Source organism: Cavia porcellus, unplaced genomic scaffold (genome assembly GCF_034190915.1).
Source record: "Cavia porcellus strain 051 isolate PalLab524CR breed Dunkin Hartley unplaced genomic scaffold, mCavPor4.1 scaffold_3, whole genome shotgun sequence".
Lineage (NCBI taxonomy): Eukaryota > Metazoa > Chordata > Mammalia > Rodentia > Caviidae > Cavia > Cavia porcellus.
In genome coordinates, this window is record NW_026947486.1 from 47,415,778 (window position 1) to 47,433,262 (window position 17,485).

The 17,485-nt window shown below is 34.4% G+C and overlaps 1 protein-coding gene across 1 annotated transcript in view; it reads left to right on the plus strand.

Moving 5' to 3' along the window:
• Sh3bgrl (SH3 domain binding glutamate rich protein like) overlaps positions 1-17,485 on the plus strand; it is a 61,941-nt gene that overhangs the window by 30,670 nt on the left and 13,786 nt on the right. The window contains exon 2 of the mRNA XM_063246137.1: positions 4,360-4,545. Within this exon, the coding sequence (XP_063102207.1) occupies positions 4,360-4,545 (186 nt within the window). The remainder of the gene's footprint in view (positions 1-4,359; positions 4,546-17,485) is intronic.

A 17,485-nucleotide genomic window follows, 5' to 3' on the forward strand; every position in this document is an offset into this window, starting at 1 on the left:
TTAGCAACTGAGTTCTCACACTATCACAATTTGGCATATTAGGATAACTCGGGAGAGCCAGGAGCCAAGAGAAGAGAGAAGAGATGAATAGAAAAATTCTTAATGGCCCTCTTAACTAAAACTTGTTAGTAAAGAAATACAAAGTACAGGTTTTACATGGTTGAAAACCATTTTGTAAGATATTAACAAGGGCCTCTTATTATGGTTATGCTTAGATTAGCAATGGGAAGTTGGTGGTTTAACAACTCATGACAATATTTATTTGAAAATGTGCGTGTGAGAGAGAATCCTTATGGTGGTCTAGAGGCACTCAGGAGACGGTTGGAAGATGTTCATCAAGAGCCACAGGTGCAAGGAAATGGGGCAAGCTAGAGACACACAAAAACCCAAATGCAGGAAAGCTATTCAAAGTGTAACTCAACAGTCTAGTTCCAGATTAATTTCAGTATCAGTTTTTTTTTTTTAGGAGCCAAGGTCAACTCAATCCCAGCACTGGTTACACCCTGGGCCTGGTGAACATTCCATTTTGAGAAAAAAAATCTAACCCTCTGAGGGAAGAATACATGTGTAGCACAGCTGCCAGGCTGTGATTGCCACTGGTCTAGCCAGCACCTCCCAGTACCTACTTGTCCTAACTCTCGTCCCACTGGGAGACAGAGACAACCAGGGAGATGTTTAAAAGACAGCACTTCCTCAGATCAGAACACTAAGCAAAATATAAGCCAGAGAATCACAGGGCAGTGACTGAATTAAGACTAGTGAGCCCCTAACTAAGAAGAATAAAGGGTATGGTGTGAGGCAGTGAGAGAGACTCAGGGGTATACAGTGGCCATGACAGGTGTGGAGAAAAGATGCAAGCTGTGCCAGAATAGGCATCCTTCACAGCTCCCCCAAATGTTACCAAGTTCTGTGCTTGTGTGGGATTCCTTCTGCCATTTGCCCTCCAAATATCAAAGAATTTAGCACCCAACACAGGATCTCTCCCACTCTCCACCAAAAGCTCGTGAGCTCTTCTCTAATAAAGAAACACCTCAGAAATATAATGCTAAGTCCAATTTCTGATTATCTTTTAGATTTCAGTGTTTTGTAGCCATAAACTCTATCAATGTTCATTAGAATGTCAGTTAAAAAAGTGTGACAAGAGTTGACTATGAAACAAAGCAAAACCCTCACCTTGATTAAGTGGGTGGGTTGGCACTCTTCTTTCATGATGATCTTGTGTTTTTCCACTTGAATTACTATTAGTCAAATTTTGTACTTCCTTTAATATTGGAACATTCATACGGATACTTTCTAAAGTAGAAATCATGTTAATCTCTTTTCTTAAAAACAAACGACTCTTGCCCTGAATCTAAGAACTGTACTGAAACTTATTTCATCCAGGCAACACTTGTTCAATATTCCTCCTCTCTATCTTTAGTGGGAATAATACTTTGAGTCTCCAACTTTTGACATAAATGCAGAAGTGACTCGACACTTTTTGGTTTAAGGTAGAGGGTGTGGTTTATTCTTTGAAAATAATGAGTTAGATTCTCATACCATGCCATTGTCATACGTAAATGAATTTTTGTGGCAAAAGAGTTTTCAGAATTTTTTTTTCTTTTTTGGTACCAGAGATTGAACTCATGATCTCATACTTGCCAGGAGGCACTTGTGCCACTGAGCTAAATTCCTTGTCCCTTTAGTAATTTTTAACTCCATCATTTTTGTAGGAATTTTAAATTATATCCTTTAGTGAACAATTAGAACATGAATTTTTTATTTATTCATTGGATGTTTTTAGTTATGTCTGCTCATTATTTTGCTTCACTTTAAGTTCCAGTAGGGCAACTGAAAAATTAATACAATCACATGCCTCCTGTCAGGGTGAATCGTAGAGAACTTGTGCCTGTAGACATGTAAGTGGAGCAATATATATATATATATATATATATATATATATATTACTCTATTTTTGAAATAAACTTCATACTGAAGTTTGGGACTTAGATACATGATCAAATTAGGAAACAACTTTTTACATTTCCAGAATATTCAAAGCTGAACATTATCTTTGACTGACTGAATCGAACATGTTAGATGAATATTATTATAACACATAGTATATAGTCTGAAAAACTGTAGAGCACTATAGGAAGCATGTGATTTTTCTCAGACAGTTCTTAGAGCAAGGAAAAAGTACTTGTGGTCCAGAACTGAAGGCTGGAGGGTAAAATTATCAGTAAAAGTAAACACTATTTTGCTTAAATGGTTATGCTTTGACCTGCGCTGTTTTGTTGTTATGCTCTCTTTTATCTCAATCTCCTTTTTAAAAATTATTTACTTTTTTATTTTTATCTTTTTAATTAAGGGAAAAATAAAAATAGCAGGATACATTATAGTAACCCATTTTGATTTCTTATTAACTTGATTTGAAACCCTGTATTGACCTTACCATCTTGTTTTGACTGATTTTCCTCTGTTCTGCTTTGCTTGATAGTACCAAGTTCGAAAGTATAGGCAAAACCGTGAAGACAATAAGATTCACTATAGTGCCCATTCTGGTTGACTATTATCTTCTTTTAAAGTCCTTTAATGTCTCCAATGTTTTGATTTTATTACTTACTATTTTGCTCAATTTTATTATAACTGATGATATAGGCAATTCTTTTTTTAAGTTAGCAAGAGGCAGTATGGTAACCATTGTTGATCACCTTGTATTTTGTTTTTACATTATCTATTATGTCCATCCTTTTGATATGACTGACTCTGTTATGTCACATTTGGTTTTACTCTCTTCAAAAAAAAGTAATAAGAACTGTGGGAGTAATAAAACCCAAAATGTGTAATTGTCATTGTACAAAAGAAAGGAAAAGAGGCTGGGGATTTAGCTCAACGGCATAAGCACGTGCCTTGCAAGCAGACGGTTGTGAGTTCGATCCCTGGTACCGATTTAAAAAAAAAAAAAAAAACAAAAGAAAGGAAAAGAAAGAGCTCTAAAGAATATAACTGCGGGGTTGGAGGTTTAGCTCAGTGGCATAAGCACCTGCCTTGCAAGCAGGTGGTCGTGAGTTCGATCCCCCGTACCGATAAAAATGAAAAAGACCAAAAAAAAAAAAAAAAAAAAAAAGAATATAACTGCATGTATATTTAAGTGTATAAGATAGATAACCATATTACTGAGTTTTGTTGGATCATTGAACAAAACTGTTTGCAGTCCCACTGTTTGAAAGTCCACTTTACATGCTTTAATTTTGTAACTTGAACAACTATTTCTAAGATAACAATATGTAATCTAGTGATTTCCTACTGTTTATTCTTTCTGAAATTCTGTATAACTTATACCCTTTTTCTGTTTTTTTTCTTTTTCTCCTTAAATAAAATTTAAAAAAAATATACTATCGTGCCCAGTGATACCAGTCCAGGCATTTTAACTCGCCATAGTGTTCTCAATGTAACAAACTTTGCATTCAATAATGTGGAAAAGACTGCAATTTGCCATTTCTTATAAAAGTCCTCTGCCCTTTGTTGACACAAATGTAACAGATGATATTCTCCCAAGATCATGTGTAATTCTTGTTGTATTAGATTTGTTAACTCTTAATTCATTTAAATCTGTTGGAATGCTTGGTTTCAGAAAGTCCCATATTAATAGAACATCTGTCTGTATATCTACTCAGATTTGTGTGTTAATGATTAATAAATTACTTGCCATACTTCACATTACCTTACTCTGTTACAAATGTTGAAAATCACTGATTTAATTGAACCTTCTATCATTTGCATTACAAACTTCTATGTATTGAGTTTTACAAGGGTACTCCACTTGTTAAGGACTAATTAATGAATGGTATAGGTATATTCTAAGTTTAGTATACAGGTAAGCTTGTCTTCTCATTCAGTTTGTCTTAACAATGAAAACAGATTAGAATGATTTTGAGCTTTGTTTCACTCTCAAGTAAAAGTACATTTCTGGTGACTATAAGCTGCTTGTTAAGATGATAAGTCATTTGGAAAGACTTTGAACAAGGTTTGAAACTGAGGTTTATAAATCATCATAGCTTCCTATACACATCCTTTTGAATTACTATATTTCTTTGTGTTATTGCATGCATCAGGTAATCTTGCTTCAGCATTACTAGACATGGGTCTTTTCAGTGAAAAAAATGATAAAAACGAATTATAAGCCATTCTTCAACTCACTTATGAAACATCATTAGCAAGACAATTATAAAGAATTAAAGTAATATCTGTTTTAAAACCATACATTTTTACCCATTCATTTCTGTTGCCTCACAAACACTGAATTTTGTTGGATTTAAAAAATACAAAAGCTGCTTGCTCAGCTATATTATTTCTTGTCATTTGGGTCCTACTTAGATTAAGAAGAAACAGCAAGATGTGCTTGGTTTCTTAGAAGCCAACAAAATAGGATTTGAAGAAAAAGATATTGCAGCCAATGAAGAGAATCGGAAGTGGATGAGAGAAAATGTACCTGAAAACAGTCGACCAGCCACAGGATATCCCTTGCCACCTCAGATTTTCAATGAAAGCCAGTACCGTGGGGTAAGGAAAGAATTTTCATTCTTGTTTCTTGTTTTGTTTTGTTTTAATAGATTGTTCTAAATCTGTCCTATTTTTTTGCCTGACCTACAAACTTGCACATAGTCATTTTTCCTCTGTACTGTAATTTGATCTCTGCTCTTACCCTAAGGAGCTGGAATATTTTACTTCTACTAGGAAGCAAATGGATGAGTCATTGGTAAAAAGAGTATTCATAAATGTGTAAGTACAAACCTAAACAGAAAGTCAACTTTCCATTTCATCTTGATGTCAACCAGAACAATTGTTGTGCCTGATGTGTCTACTGAGAAGCCTCTGAAAAGAAGTCACGTGATTTAGCTATTTAAATTAAAATTAGTTAAAAAGAATATGTTTCCTTTTGAAACTAGTAATATATCCATATTGGTATCATTAAAAGACCTTCTTAAGTTAGCTAATTGAACTCATTTCAAGGAGTGAGGGAAGCAATAATTTGAGTTTTTGCTCTGTGACAGAAGCTTTTAATATACAATCTCAACTCATTGAATCTTCATTTTTAACCAAGTAGTTTCATTCATTCTTAATTTTTCATTCACTATATATTGAAGTGAATTCTTATAGCCTATGTGCATTCCAGGCACCATACCCTACAAGGATAAATAAAAGCTTTTCAATGCTGAGTGGAAATGAGATATGTGAAGAATCATAAATATCTTCAATAATTAGAGGGAGGGTACAGTAGGTATATACAAAAGCTATAGGGATTTGGAGTAAAAGAATGCTTGTACTGCTGGGTCCTCAAGTTTAGCATGATGGAAGAACAAATATTTATAGAGGTACCAGTCCAAATCCTCTGTCTCATAGGTTTATATAAAAAGATCACATTTTGATATTAAGTCTATATATACCAATTCAGAGCAATTAAGGGATGAATATGACAGAAACAGGAAAGTTCATTGGTACAAAATCTTTTCTCCATTAGTGTATTTGTCAGTTACAAAGAAGAACCTGGAAATTTCAACTGTTACTGCCAACAGTGTAGTATGCAAGGATATATTCTACATACAAAGTAAAGGAGCTAAGGCCATTTCAAATTTTTGAACTTCAGTATCCATATATTTGAAATTTCTAGAAATTGTGAATCTTGGGAGCTGGGAGAAGCATCTAAAATCATCCAGTCCAATTTATGTCTACATATGTTGTTGTGACCTTTATTTTTACAAATTTTATTTTTTAAAACTGATACACATATTTGTACATATTGAGGAGCTACCTATTGATGTTTTGATATATGTATATAGTGTTTAATGTGCAACGCAAGGCAAATATAGCTATCTCCTCAAAAACTGTCATGTCTTTGTCATAAAAAACATTCAAAATATAAGAAAATGTGTTATTTGTACACAATGAAGGTCTACTCTACCATAAAGAAGGATAAATGAGTCATTTGTAGGAAAATGGATGCACTTTAAAGTCATAATGTTAAATGAAATATATGACATACACAAGCTTAAACACCACATTTTTTCTCTTATAGGAGCATTACAAAGTTTAAATAAAGTGCAAAATACATAGATAATAGGAAGCAGGCAGTATAGTAGGTAGATAGTAAGAAGTAGGGAGGAAGATCTTTCTCAGATGAGAAGAGAATCAAGAGATGGAGGGAGGGGATGGTAAAAGGGGATAGAAGGAGAATTAAGATGTGTTACAAACATGTAGGAACTCTCCACAAGGGTTGTAATCATTATGTATCACAAACATCTACTAATGAAAAATAAAAATTAGAAAAAATCTTGGCTTCTAGCTTTTTGGAAATAAATAGTACGTTATAATCTCCTTTTTGAAGCAGTAATTTCAGTTACTTGACTTTTGAAAGCAAATACATTTGAATTTAAGTGTTCATTTGAGAAACCATATTTATCTAGTTTACTTGTCCATTGGAAACCACACTGCTGGTGAATGGAATGTATTATATAATAATGCAAGTATCACTGAGCAATAAGAAGATCAAACTGAAGGTGTGGAAAAGAGATTTAAGTAATCAAGACAATGAAGTGTTGGGGATCTTCTATGTAGAGTATCATGTTATCTGCAAATAATGATAATTTAACTTCTTCCTTTCCTATCCCTTCCTTTTATTTCTGTCTCTGATTTAAATACTCTGGCTAATGTTTTCAACACCATATTGAAGAAGTGGTGATAGTGGACAGCCTTGTCTTGTTACTGATTATAGAATGAAAGCTTTCAGTTTTTGGCCACTTAATATGATGCTGGCTGTTAGTTTGTCATAGATGGCTTTTATCAGATTGAGGTAATGACCATCTATTCCAGTTTTCCATAGGATTCTTATCATGAATGAATGTTGGAGTTTTTAAAAACTCTTCTGCATATATTGAGGTGATCATGTTATTCTTATTTCTACTGATATGATGTGTTACATTTATTGATTTGCATATGTTGAACTATTTCTGCATTCCTGGGGTGAAATCCACTTGGTTGTGGTGGACAATTTTATTGAGGATTTTTACATTGATGTTCATTAGGAAGATTGGCCTATAGTTCTCTTTTTTTGGTTGAGTCTTTCTCTGGTTTTGGTATTAGCGTAAACTTGCTTCCAGGAATAAGTTGGGGAAAATTGCTTCCCTTTCAATTTCATTGAAGAATTTGAAGAGTGTTGGCATTGTCTTCCTTCAATTTCTTGCAGAATTCTGCTGTGAATCCATCAGGGATTTCCTATGTTGGTAAGGTTCTTAACTACATTTTCAGTTTCATTAACTGAAATTGGGTTATTCATCAGTTTTACATCTTATTCATTCAGCTTCTGTAATTCATATGTTTCTAGGAATCTAGAATCATTCTTTGAGTGTTATCAAACCTATGTGAGTAAAGCTTTTCAAAGTAGGTATTGATGATCTTCTATATTTCCACAGAGTCTGTAGTGACTTCAACCTTTTCATTCCTTATTGCATGAATTTGAGTTTTTTCCTTTCCTTTTTTAAGTAAGATTGGCTTGTGACTTGTCAATTTTATTAATTCTTTCAAAGAACCGACTCTTTGATTCATTAATTCTTTGTATTGTTTTCTTAGTATCTATTACATTGATTTCCACTCTGATCTTCATAATTCCCTCACTTCTTTTGGCTTTGAGCTTGACTTGCTCCTCTTTTTCTAGAGGCTTGAGATGTACCATCAGGTTATTTATTTATGTTCATTCCCTTTTCCTGATGTGCAAATTCACCACAATGAATTTTACTCTGAATACTGCTTTCATTGCATATTACAGGTTCCCATAAGTTGTATTTATATTTTTGTTTGCTTGTAGATACTGTTTAATTTCTTCTATTACCCATTGATTGTTCAGGAGTGGATTATTTAATTTCCATATGTTTATGGAGATTTTGCAGTTTGTTTTATCATTAATTTCCAGTTTTATAGCACTATGATCAGATAATGCAGATGAGATAATTTCAATTCTTTTGCATTTACTTAAGCATGTTCTATGGGCTAGTATATGGTCTATTTTAGAGAATGTTCCATGTGAAGCTGAGAAAAATTTATATTCTGATGTTGTTAAATGGAAACTGTACATGTCTACTGAGTCCATTCGTTCACAAGTTTGAGTCAGTTCTTTTATTTCTTTGCTGATTTTCTGCCTCATTGATCAATCTCTGTGTCAAGGGGGTGTTAAGGTCTCCTGTTATTATTCTCTCATTGCTTATTTGATTTTTCATTTTTATTAATATTTGTTTTATATAGCTGGGTGCTCCTATATTTGGTGCTTATATATTTAATATTGTCATCTCTTCCTCTTGAAAATTTCACCTATCAAAGATGTAATGACCTCTTTTATTTCTTTTGATCAGTCTTAGTTTGTGTGCAAACAGAGTAGCTATCCCTGCTTTCTTTGGGTTCCTGTTGCACCAAGTATTGTTTTCTATCCTTTGACTTTTAGTCTATGAATTTTCTTTTGGGTTAGATGGGTTTCTTGCATATAGCACATGGTCGCATGTTGTTTCTTGATCCATTCTGCCAGTTTGTTTCTTTCAATTGGTGAATTGAGGCCATTTACATTAATGGTTGTGAGTGGTATATGTTGGGTTAACTTTGTCATGTTATCTTTCTCCTGTTGGTTCTTTACCTTTCCCCTTTGTTTAATTGTTTACTTTGTTTAGTGTTTTTTTTTTTTTTCTGTTGGTGTTCTTGTAGTCATAGTTATTTTTGTGTCTATCTAGAATGTCTTTCAATATTCTTTTTTGGGGGAGTTCCAGTCTCATGAAGTATTGTTTTCCATCCTTTGACTTTCAGTCTATGAATTTCCTTTTGGGTTAGATGGCTTTCATATTACATACCACATATGGCTAAATGTTGTTTCATAATCCAATCTGCCAGTCTGTTTCCTTTTTTTTTTTTTTGGTCTTTTTCGTTTTTTTCGGTACCAGGAATCGAATTCATGACTGCTTGGTTGCAAGGCAGGCGCTTATGCCACTGAGCTAAATCTCCAGCCCCTAGTCTGTTTCTTTTAATTGATGACTTGAGGCCATTTACGTTAATGATTATAAGTGATAGATACTGGCTTCTTTTTGTCATATTATCTTTCTGCTGGTGGTTCTTTACCTTTCCCCTCTGTTTAATTGTTTGCCTTGCTTAGTGTTTTTTCTGTTGATGTTCTTGAAGTCGTAGTTACTTTTATGTCTGTCTAGGATACCTTTAAGTAATTTCTACAAGGTTGGTTTGGTGTTCATGAAGTTCTTCAGCTGTTCTTTGCCTTGGAAATATCTTATTTGTCCATCAGTTTTCAAGGACAGTTTTTCAGCGTACATCAATCTGGGTTGGATGCTGTTATACTTTAGGATTTGAAGTACTTCACTCCATGCTCTTCTTGACTTGATTGTTTGTGTTGAGAAGTCTGCTGTATTTCTGATGGGCTTTCCTTTATAGGTGATCTGTCTATTCTATCTAGCAGCTTTTGATATTCTGTTCTTACGTTGAATTTCTGGAATCTTGATTATTATATGTCTGGGTGTAGATTTATTTTGATTATGGCTAGTTAGAGTTTGATATGCTTCACTTATCTGCATGTTTGGGAAATTTTCATCTGTTACTTCTGTAATAGTCCTATGATATCATGTTATATCTATCCTTGGTTTTGACTGACAGCTTTGTTTTATCATGTTTGATTTTATTCTCTTACAAAAAATGTAATAAGATCTATGGGAGCAATAAAACCCAAAATATGTAAATTTTGCTATAATAAAGAGAGGGAAAAAAAGTGCCCAAAAGGATACAACAGCAAGTGTGTTTAGGTATGTTAAATAGATGACCATATTAATATTTTTGATTGGATCATTGAACACAACTATTTGCAGTCTCACTATTTGAATGTTCACTTTGTATGCTTTGATCCTGTGACCTGAATCACTGTTTCAAAGATGATAGTGTGTAATCTATTAATTGGTGATATCTTACTGTTTTTTTTTCTTTTGTAGTTCTGTATTACTTGTACCCTTACACTGTTTTGCTTTGTTCTGTTTTTTTCTCTTTTTGCTTTTAAATAAAAAAAATAGTCCTATGATATAATTTGTGTTGTGACCTTTTTTGGTTATACCTTTCAATCCTTTATTGTTTTTCTTTGCATCATCTTGCAAATTTTGAATTACTTCCTGATTCCTTGTTATTTTTCAAAGGTCTTTCCTTTATTTTCACTAACTGAAATCTTGTCTTTGAGGTCTGAAAGTCTATCTTCACTTTCATTTAGGCAATTTTCCCAGCTTTTGATTTCCTGGATTCCTTTTTGAATCTGAGTGGACCTTCAGCATGCCCCATATGACATACAGATGCTCCCCAGCTGATTGAGGTGACCTGATAGATACTACCAGGTCTGTAGTGTCCTCCAGGGCTGCATGGCTAGGTGGAGTATGCTGTACAGCCCTTCAGCTTGCACTACATTGCACACCAATGCTCCCCAGAGCTTGGGGTCCCTGGTTGCAGCCCTACCAGAACCCAAGTTGTGCACTATGACTGCATGGCTAGGTGGAATACGCTATGCAAGCCTTCAGCTCATGCCTTGTGATGCACTGAAGTTCACCCCAGATGCATTTATCTTAAAAGTCTTTATTCATCTTTGTGTTTTCTTTAATCTATTTCTGCTATTTTGATATTGATTTACTCATAATTTTGGTTTCTCATATAAAAGAAACTACAGTATTTATGTGTGATTTATTTAATTTAAAACTATGACTTAAAAGCACATACATTTTTCCATAAATGACTCAAGGTTATCCATCTGTATAGTGGAGTAGTACTCCATTGTGTATAAATGTCACACTTTTTTCATCCATGTATCTGTTGATGGATATATAGGCTACTTTCAAGACTTAGCTATTTTTTTAGAGCAGGATGTATTTATTGAGAGAAAGAAAGCTTCTGTCTGAGAAAGACAGAAAGACAGAAGAGGTCCCAAGTTGATTGTCAAAGACCCTGCCTTTTGTATGGATTTTATAGAGCAAAACCACAAGCTGAGGTGCATCAAAGTTGGAGAAAATGGGAAATCACAAGGTGGGCCTGAGGTGGGACAGAACTATGGTCAATCAATAAGATTACAAGTATAAATGCTCATATAAAATTTATTAAATCAGGATCAAATGGGTAAGTAAATCACATAGTAAGCGGGCATGAATAGGGGAACAAGACCTCTTCTTGTAGGTCAGTTTAGTGACTCCTTCTGGCTTCCTCAAGATGATCTGATATGTATTTAGGATATCAACCCCTCAAGTTTATCATTAGGAAGTATGTAGGTGTATTTGTTTTTTGTTTTGTCTTGAGGTCTGACCCACAGCAAAAGGTGTCTGTTTCCCCAATTTAAGGTATCTGGGTGTTCTGCATTGGCTCCTTTGATGACCTAGCCCTATCTGACTGCCTGTAGTATTTCTATCTAACTTAGCTGCCTTTAACATTCTCTCCTCTGAAGAAGTATTCAGAATGGCCATGAGGGAAGTAATGGACAGTGGCCAGTCTGGCTTCTTTGAGCTGAAAGCGGTTGCAGTTGTTGAACAGCAATCAGAGATACTCTACAGAGGGTCTGTCAAAGGGATTTCGATAGACATCATACATTTTCGTCTTGGATAGGACTACAGTTTTAAATCTGGAAGAGTAAAAGGCAAAGAAACAATCAAGTATGAATGGATCAAATAATAGAATCGATGGGTAATTCTCAGTACAGTTAACAAAGATTTCCACCAAGAGGACCTAGTGCTACCCCTATGGGGGATAAGGTCCAGGGAATTTTACAAGTCTGACATGTCACTGATTTGTTGTCTAATAATATCTTGAACAGCTATTGAGACAATAACAGAAGGATCAGGAATGTACACACAACATTTAGTTCTTAAAATTGTGCAAATACCTTCCTGCGCTGCTGTTAGATTATCTAAATGCCATCCCATTTTGGAGAATGGCCTGTCTCATTAATCCTACTTCTTCATTTAGGAGAGAGACTAGCTGTTGTGCCATTTAAGGCTCACTGAGTATAGTTAGTTAAGCCTTTGATATGTTACATGACATCCTCTAACCCTAGAAAAGGGATAAAGATAGAGACTGAGTGATCATACCAGTGAAACTTATGCTGCTATAAACATGGGATGTGCATACATATGTATCTGTAATGTAGTGTCTTTCACTCTTTTGGGAAAATATCTAGAAGGGAAATAGCTAGATCAACTGTGATTTCTTGTCTTCTTTTTTGAGGGATCTCCATGTTGATTTTCATAGTGCTTGTGCTAGATTATATTTGTACCAACAATGAAGAAGGATATTTTTTTACCCCGCAGCCTTGCCAGCATTTATTATTTGGTTTCTTGATAATAGCCATTGTTTATGGGATAAGGTGAAACCTTAGTGTTCTTTTTTAATTTGTATTTCTCTAATGGCCAGACATGCTGAACATTTTCATGTATTTATCTTTTATAAGAAGTGTTCCTTCATTTCACTTTCCAATTTTCATTTAGGTCTTTTATTTTGAGGGAGGGTAATTCTTTTCTTTTTACATTCTAAATATTAGTCACCTAAAGAATAGCTAACAACCTTTTTCCCATTTTTAGGTTGTCTCACTTCACTCTGTTGGTTGTTTCTTTTGTGGTACAGTAGCTTTTTCAGACTATGAGACTGATTTGCCCAATGTGCTAAGGAAGCAATGGCTGTGCAGAAGTTTTTCAACTTGGTGCAATCCCATTTATAGATTCTTGATATTATTTCTTTTACAATCAGGGGTATTTTCACAAAATCCTTGCTTATGCCTATGTTGCCAGAGTTTTTCCTCTTTTTTGTGTAGCAGGTTGAGTATTTATGTGTTAATACATAGGTCTTTGATCTATTTTGATTTTATTTTAGCACATGATGAGAGATATGCATCTAGATTCAGTCTTCTGTATGTTGATAGGCAATTTTGCCATCACTGTTTTTAAAGAGGCCTTCTTAATTGCTATGCATGGTTTTTTTTGGCTCCTTTATCAAAAATCAGACAGCTAAATGTATCTAGACCTGCTTTTGCATTAGTTGTTCGGTTCCACTGACTCGTACACGTCTATTTTCACACCAGTACCATGCTGTTTCTTACTACTGTAGCATTGTAACTTTGAAATCCAGGATTACACTACCTCTTGCTTTGTTCTTGTTATTCACGTTTCCTCTTATTATTCTCAATATCTTTCAGCTTTAATTTTGTGATTTTTTTTCTAGTTCTATGAGGTATGTTGTTGATATTTTCACTGGGATTACATTACATCTGCACAGCTTTGGAAGTGTGGCCATTTTGAAAGTATTTATTCTGCCTATCCAGGAACAGGAGACATCGTTCCATTTTCTGATGTCCTCTTCAATTTCTTTTTTCACAGTACTATAGTTTTTGTTAAACTCTTGCACTTTGTTTGTTAGGTTAATTTCTAAGTATTTAACTTTTTATTTTTCTTTTCTTTTCTTTTTTTTTTTTTTTTTTGTACCAGGTATCAAACTCATGACCTCATGCTTGCCAGGCAGGTGCTTATGCCATTGAACTAAATCCCTGGCCCAGTATTTAACTTTTCTTGAAGTTATTATCAGCAGTTTTATTTCCTAATTTCTTTCTCCATGGGTTCATTATTATTGTTGTTATAATTTTGGTACCAGGGATCAAACTCATGATCTTAAGCTTGCTAAGCAGGCAATTACACCACTAACCTAAATCCCCAGCCTCTCCATGGGTTCATTATGTCCAGGAACACTAGTTTCTATCCTGATTTGATACCTTACTGAATTTATCAGTTTTGGGGGTCTTCAGTGAAATGTTTTGGGAGTTCTATATAAAGGGTCATGTCTGTGAATAACGATAGTTTCAATTCTGCCTTTCTTGTATGTATCCTTTCTTATTTCATGCTCTTGTCTAGTAACTCTAGTTAAAGTTTCACGTATTCTATTAAACAGGAGTGGTGATTGTGTATATCTTTGCCTTGTTCCTGATTTTAAAGGAAAAGCTTTCAGTTTTCCCCCACTTACTATGATGTTGGCAGTAGCTTTGTAATAACTGGCTTTCATCAGATTGAGATAAGGTACTTCTGTACTTATTTTCTTCAGGTTTATTATCAAAAAGAGTTGTTAGATTTTGCTGAAGACTTTTTCTGCATCCATTGAGATGATCATGTGATTTCTGTCTTATGTTGTATATTGCATTTATTGATTTGCTTATTTTCAGTCATCTTTGTGTCCATGAGATGAAACCTATTTGGAATGATGGATGATCTTTTTGATGAATTGTTCCATTCTGTATGCTAGTGTCTCATTAAGGATTTTTTGCATCTCTGTTCATTAAAGAGATTAGCCATTAGTTTTCTTTGTTAGTTGAGTCTTTGTTTAGTGTTGAAATCAAAGTCATTTTAGCTTCCCGAAATGAGTTTTGAAGTACTCCTTCCTTTTTAATTTAAAGAGTTCGAGGCTTATTGATATTATAGTTTTTACTAAAGTTCTTGTAGAATTCAATAGTGAATCTCGAAGGGTCCTAGACTTTTCTCAGTTGGTACGTTTTTTATTACTGCCTCAATTTTATTGCCTATTATTGTTTATTCAGGGTTTTTATCTTCACAGTTATGTTCTGTTAATTTATATCTATCAAGGAATGTATTTTTTCTGGACTTTCCAAATTACTGGAGTACAGGTTTTCTACATGACTGTTGTGATTTCCCCTTTCTTGTTTCTAATTGCAGCAATATGGATCTTTTCTTCTCTGTTTTTGGTAAGATTGTCTAATGGCTTATTTTCTTCATTCTTTGAAAGAAGTAGCTTATTAATTGATCAATACTTTGTTTATAAATCTAAATTTCATTAGTTTTTGCTCAGATCTTTATAATTTCCTTCCTTGTACTTGATCTGGATTCTTGTTTTTGTACATTTTATTTATGCATCATTAGTTTGTTTGTTCAGACTTACTCTGCTTTTCTGATGTGGGATTTCACATTAGAACTTATGATTGCTTTCTTTATGTCCCATAGGTTCTGGCATGTTGTATAATCATTTGATACTAAGAACAGTCTAATTTGAATTTTTGTGACCCACTGATTATTCAAGTTTGGATAATTTAATCTCTAGGGGTTTGCATAACTTCTGTGGCTTCTTTTGCCATTTATTTCTAATCTTATTCTGTTATGAACTAATATTAACCATGGAGAATTTTCAGTTTTTCTTCACTTGTTTAAGAATGCTTTATGAACTAGTCTGTGGTTTGTTTTCGAGAAAGTTCTGTGTGCTGCTGAGAAGAATATTATTCTGTTGTTAGCTAGAGCACTATAGAAATCTGTTAAGTCCATTTGTTTGATTTTATGCCTTAACACTGATACTTCTTTTTCAGATTTGTGTCTAGTTGATCTATTTAGCATAGTGGCATATGGATATACTCCACCATAGTTGTGTTGATGTTTATCTTATCTTTTATGACCAGCTGTGTTTGTTTCATGAAGCTGAGTGAATTTTTGTTTAGTGCATATACATTTGTAATTTTTATGTTTTCTGTTGAATTGCTCCTTTAACCAAGAGGCACTGACCTTGTGTGACTTTTCTGATAATTTTTGTCCAGAAGTGTACTTTGTCTGAAACTAGTGTGACCATTACTCCTTGTTTTCAGGTTCTTGTTTCATAAAATATTTTCCTTCCTTTTCATTTTAGTCCATGAATTACTTTTTGGACTGGTGGTAACCAATTAATAGCAACAACTATGCCATCCTTAAACTATCAATAATAACAAGGTAAAAAAATAACTGGATACTACAATATCATAAGAACCTATGAAATCTACTATTGTGTCACCTTTAGCAAAAGAAAAGAAATCTGTATTTATAATACAAAAACAAACACAAACCAAATACAGTAAATTCTCAACTTATGAATGAGTTCCATTCTTGGAGAACGTTCATAAATCATTTCTGTTTGTAAACTTGGCAAAGTGAGTCTTCCATACTTTTGACAGAAATAAACAATATTGCCTTGTGCTTCCTGGCAGTTCCTTCCTCATCATTATTCCTTTTTCCCCTACTTCCAGACATTCTGGGTTCTGATTGAGCTACTGTGTACTATCGCACTGTACAGTAAGCACAAAGCAGCACAACTGTGACAGTATCCAGCAAACACATGAGCTACTTCTGCAATTTGTTTTTATCAATTAATGTTTATAATGTGAGGTCTGTTCATATCTGTGAAAGTTCATAAATCAAATGTTCCTAAGTCAGGGATTCACTATATTGGCATATAGTGAATGTTTACTCAATGCAGGAACTATATTTTCATTAACAATACAAAAAAAGCCAACAATAATAAAATAGAATCAAGTAAGATGATTAATAGTAACACTAGTATGTTTGAATGATTTCTTCCTGGTTTCTGTGTTTCCTTGTGTGTGCCAAGTCAGGGTTTTCTGTGCCTTCTTTTTGTTCTGTGGGATTGTGAGGTGCCCACTCTGGTTCCAGAGGGCCATCTTTATGTGCATGCCATGTGTGGCAGCCATCTCAGTCAAGGTATGTCCCCGATGACGGTGGCAGACAGGGAAAGCAAACAGACCATGGAGCTCTGTTTTGGATGCAAGCAATGGAGTGAAAGAAGGGCATCAACTAGTTTTCTAGACTTATTGTCCACACTTTTGAATGCAGCCTTGTCCAGAATCCACACATGACTTGCCTGGCTTCTCATTTCAGAGGCAGGTACTCTGTATCTTTTCCAGTTTGAGCTTCAGCTCTCAGGGAGTATATATAGCCCACAGACTCTCCATGATTGTCCATTGTGGCTGTCTCTCATCCACTCACTATGGTAAGTAACCCCAAAAACTTTGAAGTGTAGTTGTTCTGTAACTTTTCTATAGCTCAGTCTTAAACAGTTATCCCCTTCCTCAAATTTCTGTTGATTAAACACTCAAATATCATGGGCTCTACACTGAATTTGTTCACCAACTGTAACTTGCTGTGTGGAAGAAGTCACTGTCAGATATTTCCGCAGTTCATAATAACTGTGGGCTTTTAATGGAAATAGCAGATCTGGCTTGGTCTAGTTATTTCTCCTTGAAGATGCCAACCCTTTTTGTGCTTACTTTATGTTAATAGAAACCAGTCCTTCTCCCAGGGAGCCAGGCGTAGCTTTCCGGTTTCCTTCATTCTTTTCTCTATATCAGCCAAATTCTTTTTAGTTTCTAATTTTCTTGTCAACTTCCTCTTCATACTTAGACATACAATTCTTTTTTTTTTTTTTTTTGATCACAAAATTGTTGTTTTCCAGATGTGCTGATACCTGATCCCAGAGAGGCTGTATTTAAACTTTGGCTTAGGATCTTATTTCCTGAGTGAAACATGATAGAACGTATTACCTTACCTACATATATGAGGTCTAGCTATTGAAGATACAAATTTTTAAAAAATGATCATTGTTCTGAAAGAGCTCATGCTATGTATATGAGGAAGTG